Source organism: Cibotium barometz, chromosome 52 (genome assembly GCF_041138505.1).
Source record: "Cibotium barometz isolate CiBa-2024 chromosome 52, ASM4113850v1, whole genome shotgun sequence".
Classification (NCBI taxonomy): Eukaryota; Viridiplantae; Streptophyta; class Polypodiopsida; order Cyatheales; family Cibotiaceae; genus Cibotium; species Cibotium barometz.
In genome coordinates, this window is record NC_141097.1 from 30,120,462 (window position 1) to 30,136,285 (window position 15,824).

General features: G+C 41.5%; 2 protein-coding genes across 2 annotated transcripts; both read left to right on the plus strand.

Annotated features, from left to right (window-relative positions):
- Positions 1-701: 701 nt before the first annotated feature.
- On the plus strand, positions 702-1,617 carry LOC147609031 (disease resistance response protein 206-like). Its single transcript, XM_086788504.1, has one exon. The coding sequence runs from the start codon at positions 887-889 to the stop codon at positions 1,463-1,465; it is 579 nt and encodes a 192-aa protein (XP_086644630.1). The 5' UTR covers positions 702-886; the 3' UTR covers positions 1,466-1,617.
- A 9,047-nt stretch (positions 1,618-10,664) lies between these two features.
- Positions 10,665-11,672, plus strand: LOC147609032 (disease resistance response protein 206-like). The gene has a single exon (XM_086788535.1). The coding sequence runs from the start codon at positions 10,935-10,937 to the stop codon at positions 11,511-11,513; it is 579 nt and encodes a 192-aa protein (XP_086644661.1). The 5' UTR covers positions 10,665-10,934; the 3' UTR covers positions 11,514-11,672.
- Positions 11,673-15,824: the final 4,152 nt, after the last annotated feature.

The following is a 15,824-nucleotide window of genomic DNA, read 5'->3' on the forward strand; positions in this document are numbered from 1 at the left end:
AACTCATAATTCTTTTTTAACAAGTACCATACAATTCCACATTTTATATTGTTTTTCAAGACTCATTGGAGCTTTATCAATATTGGGGGTCTTTAAACATAGACCTTGGCAGTTTCTTGGGGGGCTCACTCCCATAAATATGTAAGCGTAGCATGTGGGTTCAATACAAGGGGTTTTCTAAATCCATTTGGAAGGAGAGAAAGTATACTAGAAATTTTGGTTTGCTCTCATGGTTAGTAAGGTGGGTTGCTCTATGTTACATATATAACATAATTGCCTAACTTTCTGGGGGATACCAAAAGAGAAGGTCATGTTTTGTTCGTTGAGCTCCTCGAAATAGAATGTGTATTGTCGAAGACGTAAAACTATGTGCAAAATCTTGGAGAAGGCATGGGGTCTCTATGTGTCACACTAACGGTTGTTTTGATTTGTACTTCTGTAGGTTTTACCATGCCTTACTCTCTATGTGTGGTGGTGAGTCACTCCACTGGACCTTGCGACCTGCTCCTAATTGGGATATTGCAACAAGTCTTTAGGACCTTTGCAAGCGAATTGTCAAACACATTTGTCTATTATTTAACAAGAGTCTCCCCCACGGCCCGTTAACTGCGCCGATATCTACAAAATGGGGCGTTGACCCCATAAAATCCGCAAGATGGGACGTTTACTAGTGTATTACAAATAGGAGCTTACTCCGCTCCATCAGATCTATCATCCCGCCTTAGGTCTGCTTGTTACCAGGTCATTCATTAGGTCAGGTTCTCATCTGCTCCTCCCATCCGGACGTTAGCACCAACTGAGTCTTAGATATCCCACCTAATAATTTCCCTGCAGCTTGATCAAGCGAGGTACTTTTGTGTGATCACCGCTCCTCCGCTGTATTGAAATGCCCCCTGCAGCTACCAGCAATATGCCCAGCCGCTTGCTCCTTGCAGCATGCCTGTTACAGGCGCTGATCAGCCTCAATGCCACGCCAGCTTCTTGCCACAAGAAGAACATCAAGGCCGGGCCGTCCCGCTACAGATTCTACCTCCACAACACCGTGTACAACCCGATCGTGAATAACACCTACTTCACCTCGGTGTATGGTCCGCTCCCTCCGGGCACCTTCTCCAACCCCTTCAACTTCGGCGTGGTGGCCACCTTCGAGGCCCCCCTCACGCTGGGCGCCTCCAACACCTCGGCGTCGGCCGGGGTGGCGCAGGGCTTCTACGTGCTGGACAGCCAGAAAGGCTACGTGCTCTTCCACACCTTCACGGCCACCATCGACGACGGCACCTACAAGGGCACCCTCACCATCATGGGCCAGATCGACGAGGCCCAGAAAGTGCGCATACTCACCGTCGTTGGCGGCACCGGCGACTTCCTCCTTGCACGCGGCCTCGTCACCAATCGCCTCGTCGAGATCGTGCGGGTCGCCCCTGCCCGATGGGTCCTCTCCTTTGATCTCGACCTCTATTACTAGACCACTTGTTTGCATGATGCATGCCTTCCGCGTTGCTTTTTTTTTTGGCTATACCAAACATCTGTATTATTTATTTTCAAAAGCAATGCATCCCAACAGCTCCAATTTTTACAAATCACAGCACGAAATAAATACATCACTAAACTTACAAATTGTCATCCAATAAAATGCTCAGTAGACTGTAGGCCTGCTCAGTAGACTGTAGGCCTACTTTTTCTTGAAGGAAGAGTAGAGTACACAAACACGGAAGCCAAATATTTGTAGGCATGCATGTGTTCAAGACTAGTTAAACTTGTATAAAACAAAACTAAGAAGATGAAAAGGAGAATGGGAATGCTCGGTGACGTATTTATTTTTGAACGATAGTAGAGCACATAAGCAATGAAGCCAAATGGACGCATGCATGTGTTCAATAAAACAAAACTACGCTTTGAATTCTATCCTACTTGTCCCTTGTGTGAGGTCATCGTATTATATGACTCCCTTATTGAACTTACAACCTCCTTACTAGCCTCTCATATCTTTAAGCCACTTTAGTAGTTTTTTGGTTCTATTGTCGAAAGAACTCCTTTGGTCATTCCTTATCATTAATCCCAACACACACTAGCTAATATTTCATCATCTATGATGCAAGAGAACAAAATGTGAGTCTCCTTACCTTGGCTAATGTGGAGAAATATCAATATGATCTCAAACAAGAGTTATATACTATATTCTTATGAAAGAGGATATGTGTCACTAATTCTTAGAAGTTTGTACATTTTCATGAAAAATATATATAGTTCTTCATCAAAAAAGAGGTAGATAAGTGTACATTTAGAGAAAGTTCCAACATCTCACTATAGCTAAAATGGAGTGCTCTCTCGAGTTCTAGTAAGTGTGGATCCAACATCATGAGATAGCAGCTTAACAAAAAGTAACGTTCTACTTGGCAAATCGCAACCTCGAGGGGTTCACCTAAAAATATATAAGTATACCACATGCCTTCAAATGAAGGGGTTTTTTTAATTCAAAAATTTAAGATAAATTTATAGAAAAATATTTATAAAAAGGGTTTTTCTAATCGATTTTGGAAGAAAAAAAACCTGTAAGTCCATAAAGAGAAAGGGGTCATTTTAGTCATGAAAACTCACAGGTAATGAGGTTTTTTAAATACCCCTTGAATGCATGTGATACATAAGGTTTCTTAGTAGTGCATCCCCCGAGATCGCAACCAAGCTTGCAAGGCCTCTTAACCGTTATAACATTTCAAATCAATTACGAAACTCCATGCAAGGAAGATAAACTTTGTAATTAATTTGATTTCGCTATACACACACTATTTTTTTCCTACTCAAAGAAATAAAATCATTGAGAAAAAAGTAAGGTGAGTCTTTATTTATTATCTCATTCCTTCATAGGAAAATTTAGTCCATTTGCACATATAGTATCCTATGATTTAAAGGACATAAAATGAGATAAGAGAGTAGAATCTTCCTTAACTATGAGGAGAAGATAGATAGGAAAACATTGGTAATCCACTTTTAAGGTGAGATCATCCTTCTAAGCATTCTTGAAAGTGATATGGAACTTATCCCTCACTATCTTCAATATACATTGCTTGCTTAACAAAAAGTAATGTTAAGCTTCACAAATCGCAACCAGTGTTTCAAATCAATTATGAATTCCATTTCACAAGAGAAACTTCCTCTTTAAAATATTCCCTATGCTTGCTCTACTTTTATATCCAGTCAAAGAAAACAAAAATAAGCTCACTAAGGAAAAATTAAGTTTAGTTTCTCATCCTCATAGTATAGATTCTCCTAAATTTCTCTGATCTACTAAAGAGAGCTCTTTGTTCCTTGTAATTTCTCTTTTCCTTAAACCCACGTACCTAAAAGGGTTTTGTTTAGGTCCACCTATATATACCTAGCCTCAGTGTGCTTTCCACACACTTTGGGAGCTGTATCGTGCATCTCTCTCTTTCTCCCTTCATCAACACCACTACCACCAGCACTGCCACCACCACCACTAGTACCACTAGTATTTTCACTATGCTAGTTGTTGCCACTCTACTAAGACTTGCAACATGCACTGCCTATGTCACTGACCTAGCTGTCTATATTGTGGGACAATCAGCTATGTCTGCCAAGATCTAGCCTACTCGTCGTCGCTGAAGAGAGAACATCTAAAAGAATTCCTAGATCTAATCCTGTGTGTGTAAGCCCATGGATTACTACACCATGGCCTAAGTGGCAAGTCCATAGATTTCGAAAAAAAAATATTGATACAAAGTTTTCCCAAGCACAATAGTGTGCAATAGCAATCAAGAGCATGTTGGTGGAAGTCTCTTACCAAAAATGAAGAGAACTCAAAGAAGATCATAAAATCTTAGAAAATCATAATACATAAGAAAATACATAAGCAATACATGGATAGATGACTACATTTTTGAAATCATGGATATAAAAAGGATTATAATCATAGAGTCGAAGAATAGTATCATATGCATAGATTTATTCAAAGTCTTATGCATAATACCATGCAATAGAGTCTTATGCTAAAGATGTTGATGCATAACACTATGCAAAGAGTCTTATGCACAAGACTATGCATAGATTCCTATGCATAGACTCTTACGCATAGAGTCTTATGCATAAGACTATGCATAGTGTCTTATGCATAGACTATGCAGAGAGTCTTATACATAGAATCTTATGCATAAGTCTATGTATAGTCTTATGCTAAAGACTCTCTCCCTAGTCTTATACATAAGATTACAGTATTGCAAAACACTCAACGCATAAGATTCTTTTGCATACTCTATTGCAAAAGAATCTAATGCAAAAACATATTTTGAAACAAAGTTTTTCTAAGAAATCTAGGGTGCAATAGCAAAGAGCATGCTGGTGGAGGTATCTTCTAAAGAGAGCTCAAGGAAGATTATAAAAAATCTAGGGCGAAAAGACATAAGATTATATATTAGCAATACATGCATACAAGGCTTCATTTTAGAAATCATGGATATAAAAAGGAAAACGATCATAGAAGTCAAAGTATAGATCTATATGTATAAGGGTTATGCATAGACTCTTATGCATGAAACTATGCAAAATACTCATATGCATAAGACTATGCATAGGACTCTGATGCATAGAACTATGCATACGACGACTATGCGTTGCACATTACGCATAAGACTATGCATAGGATCTATGGATAACACTCTTTACATAGTATTATACATAATACTACGCAAAATACTCTTATAAGTGTTTTTTCTTACTCATAGTGGCCTTTTCTTAGTGTGGCACACATAGAGACTATGAGGGAAAAACCTATATGCTTATGTAGAGTCTTATGTATAAGAATATATAACAGACTCTATCTATAATACTATTTACATGCATAGAGACCATGACAGAAAGACCTATGCATTATAAGACTATCTATGATGTGCATAGAGTCTTATGCATTAGACTATACATAGACTCTATGCATAAAACTATACAATATACTCTATATATAATACTATTGTATAGACTCTTATGCATAATACTCTCTACGTGCATAGAAACCATGATGGAAAAACCTATGCATAAGACTCTAATGTATAGAATATATGCCTAAGACTATGCCATAAGCTCTATACATAAGATTCTTACATGCATACACTTTATACATAAGATTATGTATAGACTTTGTGGATAACACTATGCAATAGACTCCATGCATAGAGTCATATGCATAATTCTATGTAGAATAAATGCATAAGACTCTATACATAGAGTCTTATGCATAAGACTATGCATATGCATAGAGTTTTTTACATAGACTATTGTGCATAAGACTATGCATAGACTTTTTTACATAGACTACGTAATAGAGTTCATGCTTATATAAGAACATGCATAGAGTCTAGAACAAATAGTAAAAATAAAATAAAATTAATGCTCCCATAGCTCCCAAGGGTGCATTATAAGAAAATATGGTGTGTTTTAGATTATGCATGGTTTTTTACATAGACTCTTATGCAACATTGACTATATAATAGAGTCGATGCACAATCCCATGCATAGAGTCTAGAACCAATAGTCCATAAATGAATAGAATAAATGCTCCCATAGCACCTGAGGGTGTGTTATAAGAAAGGCTCACCCTTGGAGAGCTTGATTGCTTCCTTTAAAGTTTCAACAAAGCCAACCTAGAAATACAGAACCAAAATAAACAAGAAAACATTATCTTATACATGCTAAAACCAAAGAACATAGGTATGAGAGTATGCATGATCTCAAGCTCAAAATAAAAACTCCCAAGCACTAGGGGTGCAAAAAAACCAAAGTCGTGATAAGAAAAAGATGATACAAAATATATTGTATCTTATTCGTGGATATATTATAAACTGCTAAAATGCTTGCGGTGTAATGCCAAACCTAAGACGAAAAACCAACAAAACGTAAAAGAAAAACAAACTCAAAATCCCAAAAAGGCCTACCAACTCATAAAAACCCTAATCCTAACATATAGGAAACCCTTACATGCTTACAAGGGAGAGAGAATTGGTGTTTATGGGGTTGAAAGGGCTTTAATGAGAGAAAAGGGAGAAGAGGAACCTACAAAACTAAAACAATAAAATAAAATGTAAACTTGTAAAACTCAAAAAATCCCTAACTCTAACACATAGGAGACCCTTACCTACTTACAAAAGGGAGAGGATGAGGGAGAGAATGATGAAAGGACCTATGGAGGAGAAGATGTGCTTTTCAAAAATGAAATATTAAAAAGAGAAAAAAACAATGAACCATTCTTAGATTTATGTTTCTCCGCCATCGATATATCGATGTCTTGATCATCCTCATCAACATCACCATCATCCTCAATGGTAGGGTCATTCTCATGATCATGAGAAATGGCACGCTCATCCTCATTAGCATGATCATCTCTTATTTCTTGATCATCGATCACAACATCTTCATTGGCATGTTCGACATCATCTTCATTGTGGCTTGTTACATCCTCCATATGCTCCATATCAGTGAATGTATCATACATCACTTTGGAACGTGGTGCAATAGGGATGACGTACCACCATTTAATGTCATGCACCATTGGCAGATAGATAACCTACTCAAATACACATACTGCAATAATTAATTAGCATATCAAAAGTCAAGGGGTACGTTGTCGTGCCGTGGCACGTCTATGGTGTGAAACCATGCATGTGAGGCCATTAAATGCAAATCCAGATGCATGGGATTAAGTGCCACAGTGTACATGATGTATATATGCCTTTATGCATTCCGAGGGCTAGCAGAAGTCCCTGTGCGTGTGTACATATGGTGTGCGTGGTGTGTGAATAAACTTTGCCTTGAATGCCCAGGCAAATGTACAGAGAGAATGGTTTGGCTATAAGCATGTACAGGCTTGTCCGAAATATGGTTGGCTGGGGATGATGTCAGCTGTTTGGCAGCTCTGAATGTGTGGGCGTCAAAGAAAATGAGCGGGCATCGTGGGCTGCGTTTGAAGAGGTATGAAGGCATGGGGAGCAATTAATATTGGTGTGGCCAATGTGCCTTGGACATGGTGTGGAAAGGAAGGGTGGCCATCTTTTTGGCCTTAGGAAGAAATTAAAAAATATATATATATATAATAAACGTGGCCAACCTATAAAAGGGCCTCATGGTTGTTTAGCATGGCTGCCAGCGTAACAGCTAGGGAAGACGCGAGAAGACAAGGCAGTGACGAGCAGGCGAGTTAGAAAAGAGTGTGGCCGCCTTGTTGAGGGTAGCCCTGGTCATTCGGCAGAGAAGACAGTGGACGGAACCGCCGAGCCGTCGTGTAGAGACTGGGGAGCCTCCCTTGTGAAGAGTAGCGAAGAGGTGTGTGTAGCTGCAAATGTAAAAGAGAGATGGCGGCTGTTGGTGTAGCGATGTGTAGCTGACGGGCCTTGGCAACGCTGACGTGTGGGCTGGCATTACAGTGTAGTGGGGCTATGCAGCAAAGGTGCGGACAGAGAGAGTCGAAGGGAAGGCTTTGAGGTGAGTAGAGCAGAAGGCGTCAAAGAACAAGTAGAGGCTGGCGTAGGTGAAGCCGACGTGCTGGCGACAGAGAAGGTGTGAGCAGAGGGCGCGACGGGCTCTGGCATTGACAGTTTAGGCGCAGCCTTTACAGAAGTGATGAGTGCACAAGAGAGCTGGTGAGGGTGATGGGGTGGTTAGCAGATGCCTCGTAGAGCAGAGGCGCTAGGGAGCGTGGAGCGCACGCATGTGTGGGAGGGTTAGCGAGCAAAGGCAAAATGACTGGCGCAGCTACAGCCATACGGGGGCTTCTCAGGTGAGAGCACAGGCAATAGAGAAGCTGCTGGCGTCAAACGTGAAGGGCTGAGGACAGAGCCAACGTTGAGAGAAGGAGATGCTGCCGTGCTGCGCGGTGACCATCTGTGTTTGAGTATTCTTGTTTAGCTAGCCTGAGTCTTTAGGGCGGTGGTTATTATTCTCTCATTGTAGTCTTTGAATCCCTCTCATCAAGAAATCTTGATTGCCTTCTTTTGTTGAGATAGCACTGAGAGAGGAGGGGAAACAAGGGAAACATGTACTTGAGGTCGTGGTGAAACATCCAGGAGAAGTTGTGGGAGAGGATAGGAAGGTAGAGGGTCAAAGAAGTCTGCATTAGATATTGAGAGAGGAGGTTTTGAGAAAGAGTGATTACGCCACTGTGAACGCAAGGAAACAGAGCTCGACCAGATGCTTGTGGACCTTACACTCAAGTGGGTTTTCTTCATACAGCACAAATTCAGTGTTTTTGGAAGTAACAAGTTGGCGGCCTACCCGATTTTCTTTGGATTTCTTGGTGATCTTTAGAAGACTTATATAAAGAGAGTTGAAAGACGAGGTGAAGTTGCTATCTAAATTTCTTTTGGGGCTTTTCTAAGCTAGCAGATGAAGGTGCAACAATCAAATTAAGGTGGGCCTATCTTAAGGTTTTTGAAGTGTGTTAATTTAAGAGAGGGAACACTTATTTTTCTCAATATTCTACCACTCCATAGAACCCAACATACTTGTGAAGAAAAGTAATATGCTAACCTTGTCAGAATAGCGACTTTGTGTCATTTTTTCAGGTGTATGGTGTTATTTTGTCATCAAAAAAATAAATAAATAAATTAAAACAATACTCTCACAGCCAGAAGTCTCGCACTTCTCCAGCGATACCACCCACGTCACGACAGCTTTGGTGAACCCGACGTGAAACTGGTGGGGTGAGAGTTAGTGGTGAAATACACAGTGCAAGCTATGGCTGAGAATCTTGAGGGACAGGGGGTTCATTTTGACCCCGGGGTTATGCAAATGTTTCAGATGTTTACTATGTATATGCAACAGTAGCAAGCGGCTGAGAGGGGGCAAATTTCCACGACTAAAGCACTGCAGTCAATTGTGAAAAAGGTGGATCAATTTGATGGTAAAGACATCACAAAGTACCTGCGCAATTACACAAACGAAATGGAGCTAAACAGGGTGACTGAGGAGGATATGGTTCGAAGCTTTGAGCTGGTATGTGTTCCCGAAATAAGAGAGCGCATAAGAGGATTACAGGCAGCACATGGTGGCAGAAACTGGGAGGAGTTCAAGCTTGCTTTTTGAAGGATGATTATTTCATGGAGGATTCCGAGCGGGTGACCAAGCGAACTTTCTTGGAGTGGGTTACAAAACCCAAAATTGGAATTTCTGCCACAGAGTTGCTAAGAGAGTTTGAGAAGCGCTATGCCCAGCTGTCAAGGATAGAGCGCACAACCTTAGACAGGGAAAAAATAGAGCTCTTCTTACAAGCTCGTATTATCAAATATATCCCTTTTTCGTAACCTTGATTAATCTCTAATCATTTCTATGAGATCGAAGCATAATCAATTCTAATAGCGAGATTTCATAATCATTTCTATGAGATCTAAGCATAATGAGTTCTAATAGTGAGATTTCACAATCAATTCCATTCTCTCTCTTGCTTTTAATTATCTCTCTCTCTCTCTCTCTCTCTCTCTCTCTCTCTCTCTCTCTCTCTTAATTGTTTCTTTTCTCTCTACATTGGGCCCTCTCATCCCCTTTTTTAAAAGAGAGGAAAAAACAATAAGAGATAAAGAGAGCGGATTTCTATGAGAGAGAGAGAGACACACACACACACAGAGGGGGGGTGCGTGAGAGAGAGACATGGGTGGTGGGCGGTGGCCTTAAGTGAGGGAAGGGCCCCCTCACTAAGAGAGATGTCACCCAAAGTGGGGTGGACACCCACACTAAGGGCTATGTCTCCCTTAGTGATGGTCTCCACCACACTAAGGGCGATGTTGCCCTTAGTGAGGCGATAAGGCACCTGCTCCTCTCTCTCTCTCTCTCTCTCTCTCTCTCACTCACTCTCACCCACCCCTTCTTCATTTAGCAGGAGGCAGGATGAAAAGACACACTTTATCTCTCTATCTCTTTGCGCCATATATTTTATTAGTGCTTGGTCCCCTTTTTTAAGTGGACTTTGTATTTATGTGCGCACACATGTTCTTATATATTATATTGTGCAAAGAGTGGTGTCACAAACCATCTCTACAGACATTGTTTTGTGTATAACTCATAATTCTTTTTTAACAAGTACCATACAATTCCACATTTTATATTGTTTTTCAAGACTCATTGGAGCTTTATCAATATTGGGGGTCTTTAAACATAGACCTTGGCAGTTTCTTGGGGGGCTCACTCCCATAAATATGTAAGCGTAGCATGTGGGTTCAATACAAGGGGTTTTCTAAATCCATTTGGAAGGAGAGAAAGTATACTAGAAATTTTGGTTTGCTCTCATGGTTAGTAAGGTGGGTTGCTCTATGTTACATATATAACATAATTGCCTAACTTTCTGGGGGATACCAAAAGAGAAGGTCATGTTTTGTTCGTTGAGCTCCTCGAAATAGAATGTGTATTGTCGAAGACGTAAAACTATGTGCAAAATCTTGGAGAAGGCATGGGGTCTCTATGTGTCACACTAACGGTTGTTTTGATTTGTACTTCTGTAGGTTTTACCATGCCTTACTCTCTATGTGTGGTGGTGAGTCACTCCACTGGACCTTGCGACCTGCTCCTAATTGGGATATTGCAACAAGTCTTTAGGACCTTTGCAAGCGAATTGTCAAACACATTTGTCTATTATTTAACAAGAGTCTCCCCCACGGCCCGTTAACTGCGCCGATATCTACAAAATGGGGCGTTGACCCCATAAAATCCGCAAGATGGGACGTTTACTAGTGTATTACAAATAGGAGCTTACTCCGCTCCATCAGATCTATCATCCCGCCTTAGGTCTGCTTGTTACCAGGTCATTCATTAGGTCAGGTTCTCATCTGCTCCTCCCATCCGGACGTTAGCACCAACTGAGTCTTAGATATCCCACCTAATAATTTCCCTGCAGCTTGATCAAGCGAGGTACTTTTGTGTGATCACCGCTCCTCCGCTGTATTGAAATGCCCCCTGCAGCTACCAGCAATATGCCCAGCCGCTTGCTCCTTGCAGCATGCCTGTTACTGGCGCTGATCAGCCTCAATGCCACGCCAGCTTCTTGCCACAAGAAGAACATCAAGGCCGGGCCGTCCCGCTACAGATTCTACCTCCACAACACCGTGTACAACCCGATCGTGAATAACACCTACTTCACCTCGGTGTATGGTCCGCTCCCTCCGGGCACCTTCTCCAACCCCTTCAACTTCGGCGTGGTGGCCACCTTCGAGGCCCCCCTCACGCTGGGCGCCTCCAACACCTCGGCGTCGGCCGGGGTGGCGCAGGGCTTCTACGTGCTGGACAGCCAGAAAGGCTACGTGCTCTTCCACACCTTCACGGCCACCATCAACGACGGCACCTACAAGGGCACCCTCACCATCATGGGCCAGATCGACGAGGCCCAGAAAGTGCGCATACTCACCGTCGTTGGCGGCACCGGCGACTTCCTCCTTGCACGCGGCCTCGTCACCAATCGCCTCGTCGAGATCGTGCGGGTCGCCCCTGCCCGATGGGTCCTCTCCTTTGATCTCGACCTCTATTACTAGACCACTTGTTTGCATGATGCATGCCTTCCGCGTTGCTTTTTTTTTTTGGCTATACCAAACATCTGTATTATTTATTTTCAAAAGCAATGCATCCCAACAGCTCCATTGAGTAGTTCAAGTGAAGCACGTAAAATAGAGAATGTGCACCCTTCAAAAACCGGTGTCGATGAAGCCTTGTAAAGATGCTCTTGTTCCATATCATCGTCTTCCATACCTTTATCCCTAAAAAGATACCACACCATATCATCAAACACTTCCTTTTCCACAACTTCGTGGGGTGCAGGGCTATTTTCATCCCTTTCCCACTCATCTTTGACAATAGATCCTGAAGCTCCAGCATCATCTCGTTGATGCTTTGCATGCTCTCGCCGTGCATAGGGCACCATGTTAGGGTGTAGTACTGCATCCTGCTTCAATTAGAGTATATATATTACAATTCCATTAATTTAATTTGGATACCATGAGTCATTTGAATACTATCAATTTACATCTACTCACCTCTAAACCTGTTTGATTCCATTCTCCATACATGGAGATGTGATTCAAGGTAATTCGACGCGCTCGTACAATGCATCCTTGACATCGATTATACATACACTTGATCCTTTGTCCTAACCACACATCGTGATTACAATGACACATTGTCTCATCCTCACCACCAGAACTGCTTGAGGAGGTTGATGACATCCTATGTACAAAAGAGTAAACACAAAATCATAATCAGTTTTTAATGAAAGTATAAAAATCGCGTGTATAAATGCGGCTACATCCTGAAAATCACGTGTATAAACGCGACTACATCCTAAAAATGGCGTGTATAAACATGGCTAAATCCTAAAAATCGCGTGTATAAACGCAGCTATATCCTGAAAATTGCGTGTATAAATGCGGCTACATCCTAAAAATCACTCTTATAAACGCGGCTGACTTATTATAAACGTGAAAATACACGCATGGTTACACGCACAGTTACACGCGACGACCTATCCATACTTAAAAATAACCCGCCTTCTCCAAATAAACATTTTCAAACTAAAGATTTGCTCACCTTCGTCGCCGCCTCTTCCAACAGAGCACTAAACCTAAGTGCAAGGAGTAGACAAGGAGCACACACAGGTGAAGGAAACCAGCCAAAAAGAAGACTCACTTTTTCAGAGGTGAGTCAGTTTGTCCTTTGTCCTGTCTCTTTCCTTCCATTTGTTTATGCTATTGTCTCTTTCCTTTATGCGTTTGTCTCCGTCCTTCTCCTTCTCTGGTTGCCATCTGGTGAACGATTGTGACAGTGGGCGACAGTGGGCTTTTTATAAGGACGATTTGTCGAAGGTCGTTCGCTTTCAAAAAAAACATTCGCAGGCCGCGTGTAGGAACACGTGTATGTCTGCGTGTATCCTATCTGCACAGAAGTTCACGCGCATATACACGCGTTTTTGGACGGGTGTATACACGCGACTGTGTTTCACCCATGCTTGTGATCCAGGTTCTTTTCAGAGAGATGATCCCATCTGCATATGGCTTGGTTTCACAAAATCATCTGTGCTAGCTTGCATTTGTGCTTTGATGCAATCATGTATATACTTTTATTTTTGTAGATTCTTTATGGATCCAGGTTCTTCATCCGATCCATTTGTGTACGGCACTTGGATGATGGAGATGCTAAATCATTTTGGGCGTTATCCTGCTCCAGTTGAGCTTATAGAGTACATGTATGCCCATCCCCCTCCTGGATTGCCTGGTATCTATACCCCCCGAGTATCCAGGTCACTCCGCTGTCGTCTATGCCTGCGAGTCTGACGAGACGGCATGTAGCTTCTCCTCTTCCATGCCCACTGAGGAGACATACCCCGTCCCAGACACACTCACGCACACCCTCCCAGGCAACGTCACGTCAGGGCTCACAGCCACCATCACGTACTCCCTCAGAGCCACCGTCACGTCAAGGCTCACAGCCACCGTCACGTAGATGAAAATATTGGCTTGGCTTGGCTATGGCTTCATTTGTACCTGCATTTCCTACCCACATACTCATTTTGGGGCACTTTGTATCCAAAAATAAAATAATAATAACAAACAGTTTAGAGATAGGGTCCATACCTCAAAGAAAAGGAGCCAGTGTAGAGAAGTTGCCCTCATAAAAATATATACAAAAGAAGCAAAAAACCAAAGCTAAATCACTGGTTAGTAGAAAGAAGAACATGGGAAAAAGGCATTGACCATATTACCTTTAGTTGAGAGAGAAGAAATAAGATCTAAGCCTAAAAAAAACAAATAGACACATACACACCCACACACCCACACCCACACACACACACACATCCACACACCCACACCCACAAAAAACAAATAGACACATACACACCCACACACCCACACCCACACCCACACCCACACACACACACACAAGGTGAATACTATGGTAAACCTCTAACACACACATACACAAACACACACACACACACACACGCACACACACACACACACACACACACACACACACACACAAGGTGAAAGCTATGGTAAACCTCAAAGAAATGAGGTACATGCAAGGGGGGGAGCTTACCTTTGACCTTCTATCTTGACAAATAGAGGCAAACAAAGAAAAAATAGTTTGAAGCCATGTTCTATAATTTCTACCAATGCTCATACTAAAGCTCATACTAATGCCCATATCAACACCCAAGAAATTTCATTCAAACTCTTGATTTTTAGCCTTTTCTCACATGTCCAACGTTGTAAGTTTTAATTTTAATTGGTGACAAAAAAATCGGTTCTTAGGTTATAAAAGAGACTCAAACAATAATATCCTAAACAACATGTGTAGGACCCAAAATTGATAGCATGATGCACCACAGCTAGCCGACACTATCGGGGTATTGATAACTAAAACCTTAGGTGACATGGCAACACGAAAGAATGACAATGTGGTGCAAAAAAAAAATGGTGATGTGGAGCCACAAAACATTGATGTGGTGACAACTGCCAATTTGTTAGACATGGCACAACTAAACGATGACAACATGATGCTCTGCTACATTGAAGCATCTGTCTATCTTAAAGAGAGAAGAAAGTTCCCGTGCACACATAAGTTTCACATCACTTGAAAACGAAGAATTTGAAACAATTGTGTACATGTGTATGGTATATATTTGGTGCTACAAAATCTACGTTTTTGCTCACATGAAGACCCTAGTAATGTTGATTATTAGGTTAACTACATGGAAATCTAGCCCAACAGGACACTACTAGATACTATGTTTAGGATAGGACACCGAACAAAGCAAAATTTATAGGGCAATATTCCTCAAGAACCCATCCGATCACCTCAATAATGAGAGGACACGTTAAAAGTGGCTACAATACATGAGATGTTGGATGCATTTACAAATTTAACGGGCTATGGACCTAAGGATCATGGTGTTAAGGACAATAGCACAATAAAGTGTCGAGATACAAACCATGAAGAAGACGAACTGCATAACCTTGCACATATACCACTTTATCCTTTAGGTCAAATATCCAAATTACACACATGCCTGTTTATGTTGAACTTGCAATCGATATTTGGGTGGTTTTATTCAAGCATCTCAGACATATGTAGGTGTGTATGACATGCATATGATGTAATTTTTTAGTCTTTATAATGTACATGGTGTTGATTAAGAATACATGTTTCATCTTGGCAAGTTATTAAAGGGTAAAATCTTACCGGAGGGAAATGAGATGCTAGGCTCTCGTGCGGGGGCTAATCGATTGTTAAGTGAAATGGGCATGGACTACGATTGTATCCATGCTTGTCCCAATGATTATATCCTTTACCAACATGAATAGACACATTTTTAAGAATGTCCAAGTTGTGGGGCGCTTAGATACATGCAAGATGTTCAGGAGCAAAAGGTTCCTACAAAAGTTTTGAGACACTTACCTATCATACCAAGGAAAAATAGCATGTTCAGGTGCAAATCTATAGCAAGTTTAATGACATGGAATTGGTCTAATAGATCCATAGACAATGTCATGCATGTCCGCCGATCCTCTTGCATGGAGACACATTGAAGAGAAATGGCCTATTTTCAGAGATGAGCCTCGTAACATTTATCTTGGACTAGCAATGGATGGTGTGGATCCATTTGGTTTACTAATTTCATCGTGAGGCACATGGCCTCTCTCCCTTGTGAATTATAACCTTCCACCATGTTTGGCAATAAATAAGGGGCATCTCTTAGTATCATTAATAGTCCAAGGAAAGTACAAAGCAAAGAACATGGATGTATGCGTAGCCCCATTGGTAGAGGAGCTTTGAATACTTTGGGATGG

Excerpts from the sequence above, each read along its gene's own strand:
- LOC147609031 (XM_086788504.1), top strand. The coding sequence starts at position 887 with ATGCCCCCTGCAGCTACCAGCAATATGCCCAGCCGCTTGCTCCTTGCA.
- LOC147609032 (XM_086788535.1), top strand. The coding sequence starts at position 10,935 with ATGCCCCCTGCAGCTACCAGCAATATGCCCAGCCGCTTGCTCCTTGCA.